The 22,500-nt window shown below is 33.7% G+C and overlaps 1 protein-coding gene across 2 annotated transcripts in view; it reads right to left on the bottom strand.

The window, feature by feature from the left end:
- FOXP2 (forkhead box P2) overlaps positions 1–22,500 on the bottom strand; it is a 201,975-nt gene that overhangs the window by 7,891 nt on the left and 171,584 nt on the right. For both annotated transcript variants that reach the window (XM_030933309.1, XM_030933310.1), the window contains one exon: positions 21,807–21,970. In XM_030933309.1, coding sequence (XP_030789169.1) covers positions 21,807–21,970 — 164 coding nt within the window. The remainder of the gene's footprint in view (positions 1–21,806; positions 21,971–22,500) is intronic.

Here is a 22,500-nt window from a genome sequence, read left to right as displayed (position 1 = left end):
TAGACACTGTATTATTTCCTTTAAAAGTGAATAGATGTAAATGAGATTCTAGAACGTTGTAACTGTTATTAGAGGAGTATCACAGATATAAGAAAAGTACTTTAAAGACCATCAGAAAAGCCAATTCTGGGGTGACAATTTCTGGAACTGTTCTAACATTTTACATGCATGGGCAAAGAACACTGAAATTTCCCAAATGTTTCTACTGTATCGAGCTACTATCAGCTTTAATCTCTCAATTCTCAGTACAGATTACTCCCTAGGGATAGGTTAGAGACTATTGGAAGTGGCCATTATAAGGCCATTATTGCATACTGTGGGGTAAATCATGAAATTATATTGTAGCCAATACAAATAAAAAGCCAAGAAGAGTTTGTCATTGATAGTTAATGAAACTGAAGTTATTATGCTTATGTTTCATGCTAAATCCAAAGCACTATATTATTTATATAAGGAAAACTATCATAGTTTTAAGTCTCCAAGGTACTATTTGTTATCCTGCATGACAGATTATAAAACAAAACCATAGGCCCCCAAATAACTAATACTATGTAATAAAGAATTACTCATAAATAAAAAAAATAGGACTCTAATGTATGCATATGACTAGTTTGTAGATACTATTGTATGTGACAAATAAACTATTTGGTTCTAATAAAATGTTCTATAGCCGATTTGCAAGTTAGAAATGTGCTATTAGGAAAACGTGGTGTCCATAAGAGATGTTTATCAGTGTTATTTTACAGACTAACCCAACTATTTTCACTAAAAAAAAACTACCAATTGAACTCAACAACTACTTTAAATAAATGGTTCATTGAACTAGCCAATAGTTTGAGTAAAATAATAGATGAACCAACGAGTATATTACAGTATCATGTAGACATGTGCAGAATTTTAAACATTTATTAAATCTAATGTTAATATTCCCAAAGTACCCTCTAAAATATACAAATGAAATCTTCTAATGAGATTACTTGTGAAAGTTCATATTCATTTAATGACTTTTATAAAAAATGACATTTTGATTTAATAATAGTTGTAAGTTGAATTTATAATTTTAGATTTTCCTGGTTTAATCTTGGATTCAGAACATTTTAGAGAATGCTAAACTCTAAGTACTGGAAATAATTAGAATAAACTCCTAAGGTTAATATAATAGCACTTTTTTCTAATTAGGTCTCACAAATGACCTGTGAATATTCAAAACTTTCAGGCTTTAATAGCTGAGTATTTCTAAATAGATATTGAGTTACTGTCAAGACACATACATAGATATCTAGCAGTGGTCTAGGTGACTGCCTTCAAGTCAATAAGCATTATTTTGGGCATCCCATAGTTTTAGCTACAGATGTGAGCTCTTGTGCAGGAGTGTTTTTTAATACACTCGGGACACTGAGAAGACCTCCGAGGTCACCCTCCTCTGACAGTTTCCGAATCTCCTGCTGCATTTCAACTGTTTCCTCAGCGAAAGCACTGCAATGTCATATGCATCTGGTCCATTTGGGTTCACCTTTCTGGATTGGGTTTTATCTGAATAAAGAACTTTGTGGAAAAATCTTAAGTTCTTGATAAAAAGGAATAACAAGTAGGATGTATTATTTAGAAACAAGCACATAGAAGCCATGTTTGTCATTCCAGCTACTTGGGAGGCAGAAGTGGGAGGAATGCCAGCCTGGGCAACATAGCAAGACCCTGTCTCTAAAAAAAGCACATAAAGAAAAATGTTTAAAAAGAACGACTAAAGAGGTATGTTCCATTGTAGTCTCAGAAAATTTTAATATGTAAGAACTTTATTTATTTCATTATGCCACTGCCCTATATAAAAATATGTCTGAACTGAGACATGGGGTTGAAACAGGATTAAACCAAAACCCTTCAGCCATTCTCAATAAACTATGATCTGACCTCCATCTACCTATGTACAACAGTATTTCTGAATAATAACTTCCATTCCAGACTCAAAACATCATCCCATAAACATTGTGCTCTGTTCCTACTCCAAGACATTTTTCATGGAGACTCAGGCTGTGTTTCCCCTTTCAACTCTCCATGTATACATGGAACATCCTTCTACCCTGTTCTGCCTATTCACACACATACTGTGTTCCACTTAAGGATCAACTCACACTGTGTCTACTTCCTAAAGACTTTGACCTGTCCAAATTTCATTGATCTACTCTGAACCTCCAAAGCATTTTTTTGGTCATTCTGATGCTCAAAACTACAGAATCTTTGAATCCTAAAACTGTATCTAATGTACAGATATTGTTATTTGACTTCCCATTTTACAGATGAGTAAAGGAATGACTGTCTAAGTGTCTGAATACAGGTACAGTAGAGACTAACACAAATGCTGGCCTCTAGAACGTTTCTTGGAACCTTGTTATTTCTGCCACCCCATATTGCTTTAATCACATGCACTGTCACTTAACTCTTTCTACTGTTAGCTATACTTTATCTTGCCAAGTAGACTGTGAACTTCACCGATTAGGAGACATTACACATAGCACCCAGTAAATACTTGTTGAGTGAATAAGTTACGTGCCATGAAATCATTAAGAGTTTCATTGCACTAATTCGAAAAGAGAAGACATCTCTCTGAAATTAAGTATTCTTGGAATATTTTCCATTCAGAATTAGTGAAAAAGGTATCAGAGCTGAGAAAGCTGTAAATAAAATTTTCCCCAATGGCTACAATGTTAGGCTGCTAATTTCCTAAAATAAAGCAAACTAAAGTCAATAATTATTAATGCTCAATTATAAAAAGATCTATTTGCCATCAATATAATATCAGAGAAAGAAATAAAAAGTAGCAAGAGAAGTTTCAACATTCCAGAAAATAAAACTGCTTGAAAGTTACAGTACCTATGCCTATAAATTGGTGGAATACTTTTCAATAAAAATAAATTTTCTATTATAATTATCTCTATTTATATTAGGTTTCTCATTTTTGGTTCTCAAAGTGCTCCATGTTTTCACTTGCCAAGTTATATGCCAATTCAAAAGAAATGGAACACAATGAAGCCACATGCCTTTTGTGAGTTGCAGGATGAATAGAGAATTAGTCTCTCCTTGTGACCATTAGCAATTTCTTTCTCTTTTTGCCCCATTACAGGGTATGAGAGCCATTTAACTTATTTCCGAAAGAAAAAGTGGATATTTCTGTAGTGTTCGTTTTTCCAAATTCTTCAAGGTGCCATGTGTTACACTACCGTAGGATAATTAGGTTTTCTTCTACAAAAATGCTTCTTTCCAACATAGAAACATCCCTGACAATTCAAACAAAATACAAGAATCCCTTTAAAGAAACTCTCTTCTGTGCTCACCAACTCTTCATTATGAATCCTCTTCTCATGTAGAATTATCTACAGGTTTTTAATTATAAGAATATAATTTACCATGATACATTTTATGTATTTAGTATTTTGATTAACTTCTAAGTGTGGTATAAAGTAATACTGAATAGTTTAGGCACCTCATTTATAATCTTTAGTCATGCAGCAGTGATTAAGTGGTTAAGAATATAGTGGGCTTTGAGGATAAAATACTTGGGTTTGAAGCCTGGCTCCTTTACTTCCTAGCTATGCAACCTTGGAAAAGCTACTTAACCTCTCTGTATCTCCATTTCTTTACCCATAAAGCAAGGAAAAAAGTGACTACCTCATACACTCGTTATAAGGGTTAAATTATTTTACATATATGTAAAACACCTGGAATAGTGCCTGGATCATAAGTGATCAATAAACACTGAACACGGTCATAATATATAATAACCTTATGATCTTTTTTGGAAGAAAGTATGGTATAAATACTTAAATTAATTTTTAAACATTGTATGAGCTTCATTAGCTCTAAAAGTATTTCAGTACCTCTTCCTAAAGTGAGATTTTTATTACTGTATCGAAAAAGTCAAGAAACAGATATATCTGCCTCACATATCAGATGCCAGGCATTAGAGTTATTAATGACTAGTCACATTTCCTTAAAAGTACATTTAAGGCAATAAAAGAAAACAAAATAACACAACATATTGCTATAATTATTTCAAAAAATTATTTATCAACAAATTCTGGGTCACTAAAATACTAAGCCAGGTTATGTCTCAGATCACATTCAGATCAACAGAAGAAAGTAAATTTCAAAGTAGAGGAGCCATCATTGAAATGCTCTGTACATAGTGCTTCTACATTTATTCTCTTCAGTCATCCATCACAGGCCTCATCATTAGCTTATCATTAAAATCATTAACATACATGCATTGATCCAGGCCTGCATCACATTTGCTATGCACGTTGGGGCTTATGAAGTTCTGATAATATACCTATAGCTAGAAAAATCTTAAATAGATTAACTTAATATGACTAAATAATGAAAATGTAAGAGATGTAGCAATATATATAAGTTCAATTTTCCTCCAGGAAAAAGCAAAATTTTCCTCCAGGAATTCCTTTATGCTGTGGATTTAGTGAAGTCCCCTGTATCTATAATGATGTAAAGAGCATCAATCTCACTTTGACAGGAAAAGCCAATAACATATTAACATTATCACCTATTGCCAATCATTAATTTAACACAAATTTATTGAGTATCTTCTATATATAAGGCACAGGTGAGGCTTTTAATATCTATCAAAGAACTTGTAGTCTAGTATAAGAAAAACAAATTCACAAGATTGCCAGCCCTAAGTGTCCTAAGAAAAGTAGCAATTAAGTGATACAGAAGGAGTTAACAATTGGAAAACTGACCTGCCTCTAAGAAGAATGCCAATGTTCTAACAGCATTAAAACACATGTATTCTTAATATAATTCATTAAAGACAGTAAAGTAAGAACAAGTTCAGATGGAAATAAGAGAGAAATTCTTGACTATCCTGGTGATAAAATCCCCTTTCTGGATTTGAAGATCTCCTCTAGATGGTTCAGACATTCATTATGCCATTTTTCCCCAACTGATGTGAAATTTATGCACTACTTTCTTCAACTTCAAAATTTTAGGTATCTTACAGAGAAAATTCAGTTCTTGCTAGAACCCTTAATAATAAGTAAAGTAGGTACTATTTTAAGCAAATAGAATTAGTTGTTTCCAGGAATAAAACAGATGCTAACATGTGAAACATAAAGGATTAAGTTTTTTAAAAACTCAAGAACAAAAACAAAGAAAAAAACTTTTTTGTCTAATTTATGAGAACTTAAAAAATAATAAGTAGACTCATTTATTTCTTATTTTTTTTTTGACACAGAGTCTCGCTCTTGTTGCCCAGGCTGGAGTGTAGTGGCACGATCTGAGCTCATTGCAACCTCCACCTTCCTGGGTTCAAGCGATTCTCCTGCCTCAGCCTCCTGGTACATTTTTAACATAGCAGGAGTGTAAGGGGTATAGTCTTTCCAGTGATTCATTTATTTACTAGGCACCTAAAATAGGCCAAGTACTTGAATTATTACAGATTGAAGAGTACAAACCTTTGGCATAGAAGGTCACAGATAGAAGGGACTTATGTCTACTTTGGTAGTAGTTTTTCTAAGCCTGATAAAACATCACATTCCTTTAAGTGGGCACTGAAGTAACATCAACTTCAGTTTTAATGCAAATTACCCATTTGGCAAATAATGAATATTTCTGCAAACCAGAATACAGGAATTCATTGCAAATGCTTTAAAAATTGTTCTATCTATGAAATGGAAGACTTCAAAGTTAACTGTTCCTTTCAGTACACAACCTTTTCCTTACTACAAAAAAAAAAAACACCAATTTACGTTTCTTGATTTTACAAAGGCATAGCCAGCTCCTAATTTAATTTAATTTACACTTGGGAGATTTAGAAACATATTTGGAACTTCTTTAGACAACTGGAGAAAGAGAAGTCTTGAGTGATGGAGAGATATAAAGTCTGTTATTATTCCCTGACAGAGGTACAAAGTCAGTAACTGAAATTGAAGTACTTCTAGGAGAATAAAAGTTACTTCTCGTTAGAAGTGAAAAAAAAAATCCAGTCAATAGACATTGTGTGTAAACCTCTGGGATAGGGGCTGCATGGACAATGGTTCCTGTTATCATCAAGTTTTCAGTCTAACAGAGGAGGAAAGACATATATACAAGTAACTTTGATGCAAGGCAGAATGTGATCGATGCCACAGTAGATAAGTATTATAAAAGGGGAGATAAATTCTGACAATCCAATCAGTGAATGCTCTATGAAGGAGAGCGGTGTAACTTCAGCTAGGCTTTGTAATAGGTGAAAAATTTTATTATGCAGAGATGAGAGAGAGGACATTCCAAGCAGAAATAGGAAAAATGGAGAATTGTAGACATGTTATGGGAACCCTGAGAATGCATAGAGGAAGGAGGGCTGGTGATAGTGTGTGTGTGTGTCTGTGTGTGTGTGTGTGTGTGTGTGTGTGTTAGAATAGCAGAATGAGGTCAGATGATGAGAAGGCCTTGGAGTTGCATTTCATGATGTTTAAATTAAATCTCTGCTCAAAGGTTATTAATGGTTTTCGAGCAGGATAATGAAAAGGTAGAAGAGTTTCATGAAGATGAATCTGCAAAATGTAGGCTTAGTGTAGGACACTGCAGGTAAAGTTACCAAATGGGAACTTACTAAAAAAATGTAATAAGTTAATGATGGTCAGACCACTAAAGTGGTAGGATTAGAAATGGTGGAAAGAAGTGAAGAATTTATAGGTTGTGTAAGTAAAATGGTTTTGCATTTACTACTTTTAAATTTACAATGTAGGCCAGGCACGGGGGTTCACGCCTGTAATCCCAGCACTTTGGGAGGCCGTGGATCACTTGAGGTCAGGAGTTCGAGACCAGCCCGGTCAACATGGTAAAACCCCATCTCTGCTAAAAATATAAAAATTAGCCGGGCATAGTGGCGGGTGCCTATAATCCTAGCTACATAGGAGGCTGAAGCAGGTGAATTGCTTGAGCCTGGGAGGCGGAGGTTGCAGTGAGCTGAGATAGCATCACTGAACTCTATAAATTTACAATGTACATGAAATACTTCTTTTTATGCTCTACCAAGAAGATAGAAGAGCCTAAATCTGTCAAAAATACTGAAAGTTAAAAATCAATACATCTTAACTTTTCATTACTCTCAAGCAACCTCTACGAATCTTTATATTTGTTATTTTAATTGCTCCAGGAACAATGAAAATGAATCTCAGAAAGTTTGGATATTAGAAAGTGAAGATGAAAAGATTCTGAAAAAAAATCCACCACAGTCTTCTTTGTGATTAAGGTGGTAGTAACAGCAATGGCCACAACATTGATGTGTGGTCTCTGCACATTTTATTTATTTTTAATTTTTCATCTGTTCTTATAGCATTTTAAGGAAAAATATATTTTAAAACTGAATATTGAAGGAAGGAAGGGCATAAAGTGTTGCTAGTTTCTCAAGCAAAAAAAAAAAAAGTCATCTATTTCCAGAGAGAAGCAGCATAAAAGAAAGCACGTAGGGCTTTTTGAAAGTGGGTAACATACACCCTTGAGGGTCTTGGTAAGCATCTCCAAATAATTGGTAAACTTTAAGCAATGTCCCTACCATATCATCAACTTGGAAATTAATGAGCTATAAGATATGGCTTTCAAACTCCTGGGCAATCTCATCTCACAGGTATCCCCATCCAGGCAGGCTGCTCATCCTGAGGCAAAGGAGTCATTGTTATCTGAATGAAACCCATGTTTTAGTCATCTTTGCTCATCTCCTTGTGTCCTTTACATCTATCCTGTCTTTCCTCATCTCTGCTGAATACTAGGATGAAACATTTAAGATGGCTATTTTTTTAGGCCAAAAAAAAAAAAAAAAAAAAACCAGTGAAATATGAATAATTTCATAAAGTTCAACCTAAAAATTGACTTAATGTTAAGCCTAACTTAAAGTTACATCCTTCATGAAGTCTCTTCTGATTCCCTGTGTGCATGTGCATGCTTACATCGTTGACTTCACAATTTGTTTGCAACCCCGTCCATTCTTTCACTTGGTCTCTAGCACTACCTATGTACTTACCCCTCTATTAGAGTTTTACCTCTGTAGACACTGATCATCTGCCACAGTTTCTAGCAGAGTATGATGCACACAATGGGCGTTCAATAAATGTTTATCCCATTTAAATGAATGAAACTCATCTGTAGGTCATTCAACTTCGCAAGTCTCTACTTGAAAACATTGCAAAGTAGCAGTTAATTAGTTTAATCTCACCGTTTTACAGCCACCCTCATTAATGGCACATTCCAAAAACACAGAGGACTAACTACACTGATACACTGATAAACAAATTTGTTGCCTAAAAATATTTGTTGCTTTTGTTGTGAAATTTACAAGTACCTAAGGCACTAATGAAAGGCAGAAGTAATGTTAATGTTTGCCTATACCCTAAAGCAAACAAATTATAAAGGGAAAGTTTGTCCTTTTAGATTGTGGTCACACTGTACATTCCCTAGAGGAATGTCAATTTTATTCATTTTCTCCTTACTCAAGACTAAGTCAAAGGTTCTATAAACTGTTCCTATTTTTCTTTAGAATAAAAAAGTACTATGAATAAAGTTCTCTTAAACTGAGATGTTCAAAATTTAAGTCAATAGGTGTTAAACAGTATAATCGAATCATATGTTTTCTCTCCTTTGCTTATTTAGATATTACCAAATGTTAATGATTAGAATATTTACATACTGTTATCACTTATGAGAGACTCAATGGCACAATGCAAATTCAATCAGGTCTTCTTTGAAATGTAGTGTTTATTAATTCCATGAAGTTAACAATAAAGAAATAAAGATTTTAAGTCTTAAGGTTGTTGTTGTTGTTGTTGTTGTTTTGAGACGGATTCTAGCTCTGTCACCCAGGCTGGAGTGCATTGGCATGATCTTGGCTCACTGCAACCTCCGCCTCTAGGGTTCAAGTGATTCTCCTGCCTTAGCCTCCTGAGTAGCTGGGACTACAGAAGCGCACCACCATGCCCAGCTAATTTTTTGTATTTTTAGTAGAGATGGGATTTCACCATGTTGGCCAGGATGATCTCAATCTCCTGACCTCATTTATGACAAATGTCAAAAAATGCTGTGAATAAAAACTTAAAATTTATGACTCATATCTACAATATGGGCAATTTCCAGCAATGTGATGTTAATTTTATCAAACATCTATAAAGCAAGACTAAATTTTAGACTACATTAAAATTGTTTTTATGTGGTTTACTAATTGCAGGCAGTTCCCTTACACCTTTTTTTCTTATAATTCTAGTTATTTGAGAAAATATCCAATACATTCAAATAGCATACCTTTTAAAAGTAATAACCAACTTTTTACAAAAAAATACATCTTTTAAAAAACCCTATAGATATGATTAGCCTTTTCCCTCCTAGCACACCTGAAAGTTATAACATACTTCTATAGTAATCATGGATCATTACTCTAAAAAATGTTATTCCCCAGAGAACACTCAAAAAGCTATCCTCAGAAGCAGTGTTAGGGCTCTGATGCTTCAATTTTATTACGGAAACTGATTTTATTTCATCCAATATAGCAAACTTTATCCTGTCAAATGAACTTACACATATAGTATTTGAGAAACATATCAAATATACCAAAATGTGTCTAGGCCTTGAACCATGCATCTATTACCCACTTAATATAGACTTGTTCAAATCCTTCATTTTAAAGTGTCTTAATCCTAACTTCTACTTAATTTAATTTGGATACCTTTAACTTACATGGGATACATTAATTCGCTCTAATAGAAAATGTTTTAGGCCGGCTGCAGTGGCTCACACCTGTAATCCCAGCATTTGGGGAGGTCAAGGCGGTGGATCACCTGAAGTCAGGGGTTCAAGACCACACTGGCCAACATGGAGAAACCCTGTCTCTACTAAAAATATAAAAAAAAATTAGCCGAGCCTGGTGGTGAGTGCCTGCAGTCCCAACTACTCAGGAGGCTGAGGCAAGATAATCGCCTGAACCCGGGAGGCGGAGCTTACAGTGAGCCGAGATTGCGCCACCGCACTCCAGCCTGGGAGACAGAGCGTGACTCCGTCTCAAAAATAAATAAATAAATAAATAAAACGTTTATAATCCTATGAATTCTTCTTTGCCTCTTATATAGTTATGTCCTGTCAAATAATGACATTTAAAAATATCAAAATAGACTGAGCATTGCTACAGTCACATGTTCTCCATTGATATGCATAGATTTTGACTACTTCTCAAAATACCATCAAAAACCTTCTAGATTCAAAAAATGCTGTAAAAAGGAGAGATTTTCTTTTAACCATTTACAATCTTCAGTACTTGGCACAAGATGATTGAATTAATGATGATAACTCTTTGTATCTAAGCATTCAAAATAAAATCCACGATTAGCACTTTATCAATTTCATATGTGATTGAATAAATTTTCACTCAAATTAGTTCCAATTTGCCAATGGCAAAAACCCTCATGCTTACTCTAACATTGCTGTTTTCAAGATGTGAAATGAATTCCAAATATAAGCACAGGATTATTTAAGACAGATTTCATTTCCTGAGCTTAACTTTTGTTTTCGTTTGTTACTTTTGAGTAGCTAACCTGTATTGACTGATACATTGGAAAATATAATCATGTCAAACAGAAGATACCAAAAAAAGTAATTTTTCTTTCAAAGACAAAGTTTCACAGGAAAACTGGTAAAAACACTGATGCTCATTTAGGAAGCTTATATAAAAATGGAAATTATGGAAATTCAATTTTACTCATTTCTTTCTAGTATATATAAAGGAAAGTATATAATTATTTTTGGAATTTGATGGTAGATTCATGAAGATGACAAGTTTACTTATCTCCATTTGTGTGAAGTCAGGTTGAAATGATACACAGTTCATTTCTTAAATCTATGTAACTTTTAGAGTATATTTTGTTTTACCACTTGGGAAATGTTTTAGTTTATTTAACATATCACAGAAAAAAAACTAATAATATAAGTGCCATTAAAGTTTTAAGTAGAAAAGTTCACTTTTAACAGAAATCATATTAATGGTTTTAAAAATGAGAGCTGATCTAAGAATAATGTAAGTGTTAGTAATTAAAGTTAATTATACAGTCATACATAAATTGTTTATTTCGTTCTACTTAAGATTTTATTATTTGGAAAGGGTAAACCAGGCTTTCTCCACAAAAATTTAGATTTTACATTCTAAATTTAAGTATATTTTAGAAAAGTATTTAGCTCTCTTATTTATAGGACTGAATAAGAAAGATGTCCAATTAAAACTACTAGAAATGAAAAAAGATGTTCTTAACTTTTATCAGCTAAGAAATTATACAACAGAGTTATTACTTATGTAGTTCTTTATTCCAATTTCTTATCTTTCAAGATTTTCTATTTGGTAAATTAAAATAACATTTGACATAAAAATTCTAGTGTTAAATGAATTGATCTTTGTTTTTATTTGAATGAGTTTGCATGTAGTAGCTGCCAGTAGGACAGTACTCAGGCTATCACTTCAGTTCTACAGAAATAATCCTCCTCCTTATCTCTTGATGAAAATGAAAATATTCCTTCTTATAGAAATGTGCAATTATGAAAAAGGGATTCAAAAACTGGAGTGAACAAATGATTCTACATTCCATATATAACTGTGTAGTTTCCTCTATCCAGGATATAAGTAGAAAATGCCCTACTAAATTTCCCACACCTTTTCTCCCTGGCTAATGATAAACATCAAAATAAATTTTAATTTTCATCATGAGCCAGGATAAAAATGTTATCCTCCCTTAGCCTATTTTCTAAAAATTGCAGCCATTTGGCATTGATGGCAAAGGAATATTATTCTCAGATAATTGTGATGAAAGTTTCTCTTCTAAGATGTATTTCCATTCTTAATGATGACAGTTTATAATTACATCTTACAACTCAAGAGATCTGATTCCACGGTGGAGTTATAAAGTTCCATTAAAAGTCAGTATCAATCCGGCCAGGTGTGGTGGCTCACACCCGTAATCCCGTAATCCCAGCACTTTGGGAGGTCGAGACAGGTGGATCACCTGAGGTCAGGAGTTCGAGACCCGCCTGGTCAACATGGTGAAACCCCCTCTCTACTAAAAATACAAAAAAATTAGCTGGATGTAGTGGCAGGTGCCTGTAATCCCAGCTACTCAGGAGGCTGAGACAGGAGAATTGCTCGAACCTGCGAGGCAGGGGTTGCATTGAGCTGAGATAGTGCCAATGCACTCCAGCCTGGCTAACAAGGGTGACACTCCATCTCAAAAAAAAAAAAAAAAAAAAAAAAGAGTCTAGTATCAGTCCAAAGAAACAACAAAAAGGTGGGTAAAGGTCAGTGAAACATAATTTTATAAACTGCATGCATATATATGTATATCGAGATTTCTCTAAAATTTCCTGTTCTTACCTTCAACATTATATTGAAATGTATTTAAATTTATGCAATATTGTTTAAAGGAACTAAATTTTACATGATTTAGGTTCACTCCCAAACGATTTCAGATAGCTTTGCTGTAGAGTCAATTTTTAAAAAACACCATGAAATTCTTTAGGATTTATCACTCTATTTGACTTTATAAAAGTGATAGTTGTGACCAAAACAGCTGTAATAAAATGAAAATACAGATGTAATTACTTTCATCATTGATAAGTACAAATATATTCTGCCCAATCTCACAAACAAATTAGTTGGCCACTGAGATACAATTGGTACCATTCCAATTTGTGTCTCATAAATGAAAACTGTCAATAAACATTCAGCTGTGGATCTAAGGACCCTTATATTTCTAATCTGTTGGCCAGACAAATAAAGTCTAAATCACATCTTGACACTTTGCCATTAAGTCAGTCTTGCTGCTGTGCTCCAATTCTCCTTTGAATCATTAATCCAAAAATTGTATTATTGCCTTATTTGTTGGATCAAGTTTCGGTCAAAAATCAGATAGGTAGGTATGAGTATATGGGGTGTGTGTTCCAGTTTCTCTGTAATTCCATTTGTTAACTTGTATTCTGGCTCCTTGAAGACCTTGACCTCAAAGTCCTGTAGTTGAGCCCTACTGCTGTGGCAGTTCTTTTGGATGTGGCTTACCCATTTTTCTCAACTGTTATCTATTTCCTATTACCAAACTGCCCTATTGGAGTTGTTACCCATCCATTGCTGGTGAAGCTGTCTCTTGGCATACCTTTACAGAGACTACTTTCCACCTTGACTACATATTGCTCATGTCACTAGGTCTGCCTAATTTCTGAGACTCACTGTTTTGCTGAAACTATTCCTTCACTCAAATTAAATCACAGGACTGACTCAAACTCCGGTTTTCTCCTGAGTTTTTCTTAGTTATATACTGTTAGTTCTAAACATGAGATGGACTAAGGAGTAAAAACAATATGTACTTTTTTTTTTTTTTGAGATGCAGTCTCACTCTGTCACCTTGGCTGCAGTGCAGTGGCATGATCTCAGCTCACTGCAACCTCTGCCTCCTGGGTTCAAGGTTTCTCCTGCCTCAGCCTCCTGAGTAACTGGGATTATAGGCCCCCACCACTGTGCCCAACTAATTTTTGTATTTTTAGTAGAGACGGGGTTTTGCCATGTTGGCCAGGCTGGTCTTGAACTCCTGACCTCAGGTGATCTGTCCGCCTTGGCCTCCCAAAGTGCTGGGATTACAGGCAGGAGCCACTGCACCCGGCCAACAATATGTACTTTTTATTCTAATTCTAGTGCACCATGTCTTTTCTCTGACTTGCTAATTAACAAAGGGAACCTCAGATTAATGTTGCAAATATAATTTTTTTTAATAGTAAGATAACATTGTGTGATCAATGATGACTTGGCCTCCTACCTTGTAAGTGTCTTGCTGATTTTACTCCATTTTGTCTTCAAAATGAAGATAACGTTGAACAAGCTAAAGAATGTTAGTTTTCAGTAGTTATGTGAAATGATTTGATCATCTGTTGCTTATATAAATTATTTAATGCTATTCTAATGATAGAAACTGCCTATGGAATGTAGTAACCCTGTGTTTCTTGGTGTTGAAATATTCAAGTATAACATGTTACTTCTGTGAGTGGTAAATTTTAAATTCTGCCAGAGCAGTCAAAATGCACATAATTTTAACATATATTAAGACATAATTTCTTATCATGTAAATTACCTTCACATAAAGGAATATTCTGAAATGACAGTCTCTTTATTCATTAAATGCCTCTGGTTATCAACATATATCCACTTCCCAAGCTCTATGTTGAAAGCTGAAATTAAAATACCATAGCAGTATATAAGATCTTCATTTTTTTCCCCTGGTGCTGAAAGTAGGAAAAAGTTAATACTGACGCATTATTCCTTCTTTAACAATTCAGTAATCATTTTTTGACCCTTACAGAAAGGAAATTTTTAAGGCTCAACTAGTGTTAGTGCAAATGAAGTTGTATCTTCTAACAAAGTACCTTCTTTAGATATAAAACAGAAGCAGTAAGCTACAATACTGTCAGCTAAAAGTTTTCTGACACACTTTGCCTAAATTGTGGGAATTCACACCACGGATGTCAGATATCATCTGTATAGTTCTATAAAAATCCTTCAAAACCCTATAGGAACCCACAAATTTCCACAATTGGCACGGTGGGGATATAACACTTTTTAGCTGAAGGCACTGTATCTCTGGGAGGATCTTTTTATTAAGAGGAACTGGAATGAGTTGTAAGTGCCACATATGGGGACTGGAATAATGTAAAAAAGAACAGCAGCTACTGATCCACACTTGTAGCACTTAAAAAAAAAGATGAGATGATAAAGAGCTGGCATAATCATAAGTTCTGTACAATCACTTTGGAAAGAGATCTCAAAGCTAACTAGCAAAGTTAATCAAAAAGTTTAGAGATTAAATAAAAATGGAATTAAATCAGAACAAAAATTATAAGAGGACCAGAAATGTTAGAAAAAAAAATAAAGTTGACTGAAAAATTGTAATTAAAAAATCTATGAAAACATATGTGAGGCAAAAAAAAGCTTTCATGTTTAGAGTTTCGCAATGCAACATAATGATCCAAAACATCAGCAAAAATAGTACAGGCTTAACAGGAATGAAAACAATGAGAAAGAGCATTCCATTTGCTCAAGTTGTCAGTCACTTTCAACTGCTTTCCTCTGAAATACAGAGCCACTCCAATTTCAAATGCTTTTGTCCACAGAGAGATCTAAGATCTGTAGGGATTTTATATAAAATATCAGCAACCAAAGATGTAGGATCTGCAAATTGTACATGTGCCTACAAATAGCAATTTAAATTTTAAGGCAACCAAAGAGAATAGAAGGAAGAAATGTAATATTATATACTTATATTTTCATTGTTTTGTGACAATTCACAGTTTAGATTTTCAATACTGTTTAATCCAGTGGGGGTCTAGGACCCCCTTTTAGCTATCTATGGGGCAAAATATTATCAACAGGAGAGGCCAAAGTATAATACTGAAATGATTTAACAACTGAGGTTATGAAGAAGAGAATGTTGTAAAGATGACTGGGGTATGTGATGTACACAAAGTTCTGGAGCATGTTGAATAAGTATTTGACATGCAAATTAAAAAAAAATCTTGTGATCTCTATTGCAATTCTGAAATAATACTACATTACTCCTTTTATATGACACCTCAGCCTTTTATTTTCTTATCCTAAGGGTTTGCCTTCTAAGGACATAACAAATTAATTTTCTTATCTTATAGCCAACATATTAACATTCTATATAAAAGATTTTTAACTCTCAAGCTTCAAATATTTGCTTCACTAACAGGAGAAAATAATAATCACCTACAACGAATATAGAATATTTAGCAAGCAAAACTTTGAAATGACATAGAGGCTAAGAGGAGTCAGGAATGACATATAAGAAAAGATCTGAAAACTCAACAGTAGGAGACTCTAATAATCAGAAAGGGGAATGGCATGACAATGGGAGGCTTTGTGAGTAAAGCCCTCAATACAAAACCAGCTAGGGAAGAACATTTATTTTGATCTCTAGACACAACATTTGAAAATATAAAAATGGAAATCTCATTTAACATTTTATATGAGGAAAAACAGTAAATCTGAACCAACTTATTGAGAATGAGGAGAAACAACTACTTAATACAAAAAAGAAACAACTGAGTAGAACTAAACATGGTGGGTACATCATTAAATTCCACTTCTTGCCTCAGGTTGGGAAGGAGACAGGAAATGGATTGATTGTATCAGTATGCGTTCAGCTTCCAGGTCTAGTCTACATGTTTTCTTCTCATGCCATTTGAGAAGACAGTAAGTTCAAGTTATTCCAGCTTAAACAGCATCAATCCTAACTTTTTAAACACTTTTAGAGGTAAATGTCTGTATAAAATAGGAAGCTAGTCATTTTTAATTCATATTCCATATAACTCTGAAAAAGAGAATATTGGCATTCAGGTGCATAAGGGAACAATATTATAAATTGTAATGATACTCAGCTCAGACACTTAAAGTATTGTTTTCCTTCATTCACACCACGGATGGTTCTAGGACTCTGTGAACAGCAACAGAAAATAAAAATGTTTTAAAAGTCAAGTACTTACTTTGAATCAACAAGTAGCTGAGTCAAAACAGTCAAAGAAGATTCAAAAAGTTATTATGTAGAATCTATACAATTTCACCTGGCTTTAACTTTTCTTACTTTTTGCTGAACTCCCCTTAAACATTCAGCTGATTTATATTGCATAAATTTTGATAATTGTTTTCAATCTGCTTTCAAAAATGTAAATAAAATTTAACAAGGTCCAGGATGATAATCATGAATGAGGTGAAGGGGCCTCATTCTACTCCAAGTGGAAAGCCACTTTTTAGTCACATAAATTGAAATGGTTATAAAATACATATTAATTAAATAATTACAACTAAAAATAAAACTTAAGAAGTATACTCTACCAATATTTAGAAAAATTTCTTAGCTCCCACATAAAAATGAACATTGTATTTACTCATCTGTTCTTCCTAAAATCTCTTTTGTTCTCCCTTCTTCAAGATTCTAGGAGAACCCCGGATTTTATACTCCTGTAAGTATTACTTTGTGAGGTCAAACCATTTCTAAGTAACTGTAATCTCCAATTTGATTCTTCATAATCAGTATCATACTTTTACTGAATGCTTACTTGACATAGTAGAATGTGCTAGGGGTTTCTTATACTATAATTTGTCTAAAACATAGTATCTGTCCTTAAGGGACGTGTCATTAAGGTAGGAATATCTGCAAAGTGAACACAGATGTATGTATAAACACACGTGCACGTGCATGTGCACACACACTCACACATGTACACAAAGTATCAGTCCAAAATAGTGGTATAGGAAGCAAGCTCTTTAGAAGTGTGGAGCAGAGTGCATGGTCCTGATGGTAAAATTCCTTGGGAAACCCTCTTGGAAAAAAATAGGACTAGTCCTGTAAGGAAAGGTAGAATTTAGGTAAGAGAGTAGAGGGGAACCAGAAAAGGGAAAGGGCAGAAATTCAAATAGTGTGAGGGAAATAAATGCATTAATTTGGAAAAAGGCCTTTATTCAGGACACTGAATAAAGCGAAAACTGGAGTGGAAGAAAAGGGTTAAAATATGGAGTATGGAATATAAATGATAATTTGGCATCTCTTGTTCTCCACAATTTGTAAGAAGCACCAGACCATATCTATTTCACTCTTCTAATGCTTCAAAAAACATCATCTCCACCAACCTCAGGTATATACTCATATTCTACTATGTACAATTTTACTATAATGGAGTTGAATTAAAAGACTAATCAAAAAAAGCATCAGTGTTTTCTCCTGAATCTAATGATATTTAGGTTCTTAGATTCCTCAAGTAAAATGCTGAATTCTTCATCTTCCCTTTTGAACCTGCTTCTTGGGTCCTCTATTTCTTTTTGCAGACTTTCAAAGTGGCTATGAATTTTCCCAATTTTCCTCTTTGTCCCTAGCATTCAATGGGTTGTCTTGTTCTGGTATTTCTTTTCACAGCACTTCTTATATGGATTCTTTGTTCTCCACTCCTAGTCTTGTACTTACATTAGATATTGCATACTGCCAGAATTAATTTTCTGCTTCCAGTCTCTCCCAATTTCAGCATATCCTCCTATACATGAGTTTCATTAAGTCATGGTTCATTCAGTACACTTTTAGAATACTCTTCCTAATGCATAGCTCTGATCATGTCAAACTCAAGCTGATAACAGTAACAAGCTGTATATTGACTGAAACAAACACCATAGCTTGATATTTAAGTCACTCAGCAGTCTGGTCCCACTTCCTATATTCTAAATTCTATATTCCCTCATATATTCTAAATTCCTGTCAAAACTAATACTCAATGTTTACAAGATACACATGATAAGTCCCTGATTCTGGGTTGGTATTGTTCTATTTGAGTTGTTCATTGCCCAAAACTTCAGATAACATTTTCTTATCTCAAGAATCCCTTATCCCACTGATTCAGTAATGTGCTACCTATAATAAGTCCTTGTGTCATATTGTTTCACTTTTTATTTTTAGAGACAGATAAGAGTCTCACTCTGTGGTGCAGGCTGGAGTTCCATGGCATGATCAGAGCTCACTGTAACCTCGAACTCCCTAGGCTCAAGCTATCCTCCTGACTGAGCCTACTGAGTAGCTACGACTATATATAGGCACACACCACACCCAACTAATTTTTCAAATTATTTTTGTAGATACAGGGTCTCACTATGTTGTCCAGGCTGGTCTTGAACTCCTGGCCTCAAGCAATCCTCCCACCCTGCCCTCCCAAAATGCTGGGATTACTGGCATAAGCCACTGTGCCCGGTCTCATGTTGTCTCAGTTTTATGGATCTGCTTACTTTATGAATTATAAGAGGAGAATGAAGGAGAAGAAAATGGATTGTCAATGAAACTAACCACAAACTTACAGTGTGCCTTGAAACAAGTATTAAAATGCAAAATACAAAAATATTTTCATATTGTTCATAGACTCATTTTTAGTAACAGTGAGGTATTACAAGAAGTAATATAAATTGCTACCTATTTACACAGCACTATGGGAGACACAAGGAGCAATTATTATGTTCCAGGCACTCATTTCATTTGCAAGAATCTTATGAACTAATAAGCATTATATTATTACTTACCTCATTTTCAGCTGAGAAAGCTGAGGAAAGAAATGTTAAGTAACTTGCTCAGTCCCACTTGGCTATTAACTATTGAATCTGGAATTGGAACCCTGACAATCTGGCATTACAACCTATGCTCTGATACCACTAGGCCCTCCTTCCTCTTGTTTACAATTGCATCAGCATAACTGCCTCCCTCTAAAACAACAAGTAACGTGACTTCATTTCAGGAGATATAACTATGCTATGTAAATGTCTTATAAAAATTATTTCACTTCTGTTTAATTTCCAAAGTATTTTGAAATGCATTCAATTATATACAACCAAATTTTGATTGAGAGAATTAGATCAATATTTCTACCTTTGCCTAATAAAATACATAACATGGCTTAAGTACAAGCATCTTAAAACTTTATAAAGGTGAAGATAGAGAATACTGAAATATTCCATAAATATTTGACATCTGTTATGCAAAAAACTAATGACAGCTAGCGGAGACAGATTTAAGAATGAATATTGACTCAATATTTTGCAAGATAATTAAAATTTTGATTATAATTGATACAATTTAGAAAAGGGGAAAATTTACACTCCTTTTAATTTTTATTTTTTCTGAAATCTATTTTCAACAAGCCAAGACAAATTTTCCTTTTATCTATGGAAAATAAACCATAAGTATTTTTCACATGCACTAATTAATATAAGCATAAAATGTGTTATATATTAACTATGAACATTTTAACTTTATAAAGCCGTAGCAGCAATATACTGGACATTATATGTATAATTTTTAGATGTTATCTAATACATACTAATATTTCTCTGAAATATTTCATTAACTTTAATAATGAAAAGTCTGAAGTAGCAATTGCCATATGAAAAACAAAACCCATCTAACAATGCTACAATTTAGCCCAATTACTATTTCAGGTTCTAAAATATAATGTTTAAAAAACTATTTCATTAATCATTTTTTTATTTTAATATTTTTAGCACCAGACGATTACATTTAAAAAATAAGTCTTTACATATCCTCTATAGGTAGTTTATAACAACCGCTATATACTGCATATGAACACAGGGAGTTGCACCAACAGCTTGAACACTTTTATTAGGAACGTCTTTTATTTATCTGAAATAGGTCTTTTTTTTAAAGCGGCAAACAGGATCTAACTCTTGTTTGCTCTTTAAAGTTTTATTGTTTTAGCATTTTATACAGGGAGTGAGCATTAGCATACTCAGGAGAACTGCTGAAAGTAAAAGGCCGCAAGCTACCCACTGCATGGCTGATAGGATAAAGCGGGGATATAAAAACTTTTGTCTGATTGCTCACTTTCCTTGTTTTAGAGTACTGCTACTCTCAAGAGCATATATTCATGTTCTTTCTACTTCGAGTTTTATTACTTCTTTTGTATTATTTAATACATCTAAAGACACTTCCAAAAGACAAATTTTTCCATTTTGAAGAAGTAATGGTTTGGAACCTGATAAAACACATTAATGTTCACAGTGTGTTTTTTGCAAAGGTGATAGAGTAAAAGTGCTATAAAGCAATTAGGCATATGATCTTAAAGACATTAATATGTCAAACAGAATAAAATGTTTAAAAAGACAACAAATATCATACCCTGTGAAAGGTCAAGTGAAAATGGGTACATATAAAGAGCATATTTCTCTTTCAGACCTTTTACTAGATATTGAATGGAAAAATAAAGGAAGACAATATAAAAATGAGAGAAAGGACTAATCTTACTTCAATAACTTGTAATTAGAAGTATGTGACGTTTAATTCTAGGAAGTATAGACATAAGTTACAACTCATCCTGACTAATGATAGGTAAATGGTGCACACCCTTCATTATTCAGATTCAAATTTTTTTTCCTCTGAATTCTCAGTTCTACCAGGGTCAATACATTTTAGTAAACAAGACACTAATATGCTTGACACTATTGAATAAAGCCAGGCATTTTTTAAAGTGTCATACACATTTCTGAAATCCACAATACATCAATTTTTAATACTTCTACTCTCTCAGCTCCATTAAAAAGATGGTAGGGGAAAGATTTTAGAGTAATTAATGATATAGTTAGCTGCTAAATATTAATAGGAATCGTAGTCTTGCATAAAATATAACATATAAACCTTGCCAATACAGACGCACCAGTAATTAAAGTTGAATACATAATTACACTGATTTATAAGACAGGCAAAAAGTTACACTTTACTAGCTTCTATGTAAACTGTGGGTAACAGTTAAACTTTCCATTTTATGGTTTATAAAAATGGGCAATATCTTGACTACAGTTCATAAATAGTTTAGAGATCTGTAATAGTAGTAAAAATTATAACAACTTATTCCATCATGAATATTCTTATTGCACCATACAAACCAAACTGTGATAATGACCCATAAGATGTAGATTCATCGTAGACACTGCTTTACGCCCAAGAGAACGTTAGTAGTACTAAGAATCTGTAGAGGACAGCTGGAATAATAATTATAGGGTATTTGAGATAATCTAAAAAAGTAAAACCAATTTTGATCAACTTTGTCATATTATGAACATGGTATAATTTAACTCCACTTAAATTTGTATTTTTAACTGATACCACAGTAAAAACTTCAGAAAAATACTAAATTTAAGAAGCGTATTAATATAGATTCTTCCCTTTAGAGAGTCTGTTAACCACACTTACATGTGCGGCTGAGGCGAGCAGCCCGGACTACTGTTTCCGTTGCTGTCAATGTGATCCAGAGAACCATTGAGGTCTTCGTGGACGGCCTGCAGTAGGCCACTGGATGCATTATTGATCAGTCCAGGATTACTTAGCAAAGGTAAACTGCTCTCTGCCAAGGCAGCCTAGTGAAATGAAGAGTGTGTAAAACAACTTTCAAAATGGCATTTAAAATAATTTTTAAAACATGTATCTTCTTTTAATGGGTTCAAATAATGAAGCAGATATTTTAGAAGGATTAAAAGAAAATGTATTGAAAAAAAAATTCCTAACTGGCTACTTGTGGCAGAGATGCAAGGAAATTAAGTGTGATGCGAAAATATAAATAACAGTCCTTGCAGCAAACTTTCTCACTCATGTTTCAACCTTTGGCATAATGAAATGTTAAATCCACACATGTAATGAAATACTCCAGTTTAATATAAGCAGTTGCTCTGCTTTTTTAAAAATGACCAGAACTTAACTCAAAATAAAGAAGTCCTGACATTTGCCTCCTTTGCATAAAAATTATATATTATAATTAAACTTTAAAGTTTTTGCCACAAGCACCATGTTCCCCAACACTATGATGTGAAATCATTTATGACAGCCTGGATAAATATTAATGCATAGCCACATGCATTTGCAAAAGCTTCTATCAATCTAGCATTTGCAG

The sequence above is a fragment of the Rhinopithecus roxellana genome, chromosome 6 (genome assembly GCF_007565055.1).
Source record: "Rhinopithecus roxellana isolate Shanxi Qingling chromosome 6, ASM756505v1, whole genome shotgun sequence".
In the NCBI taxonomy this organism is placed as follows: domain Eukaryota; kingdom Metazoa; phylum Chordata; class Mammalia; order Primates; family Cercopithecidae; genus Rhinopithecus; species Rhinopithecus roxellana.
This window is presented reverse-complemented; position numbering and strand designations above follow the sequence as displayed.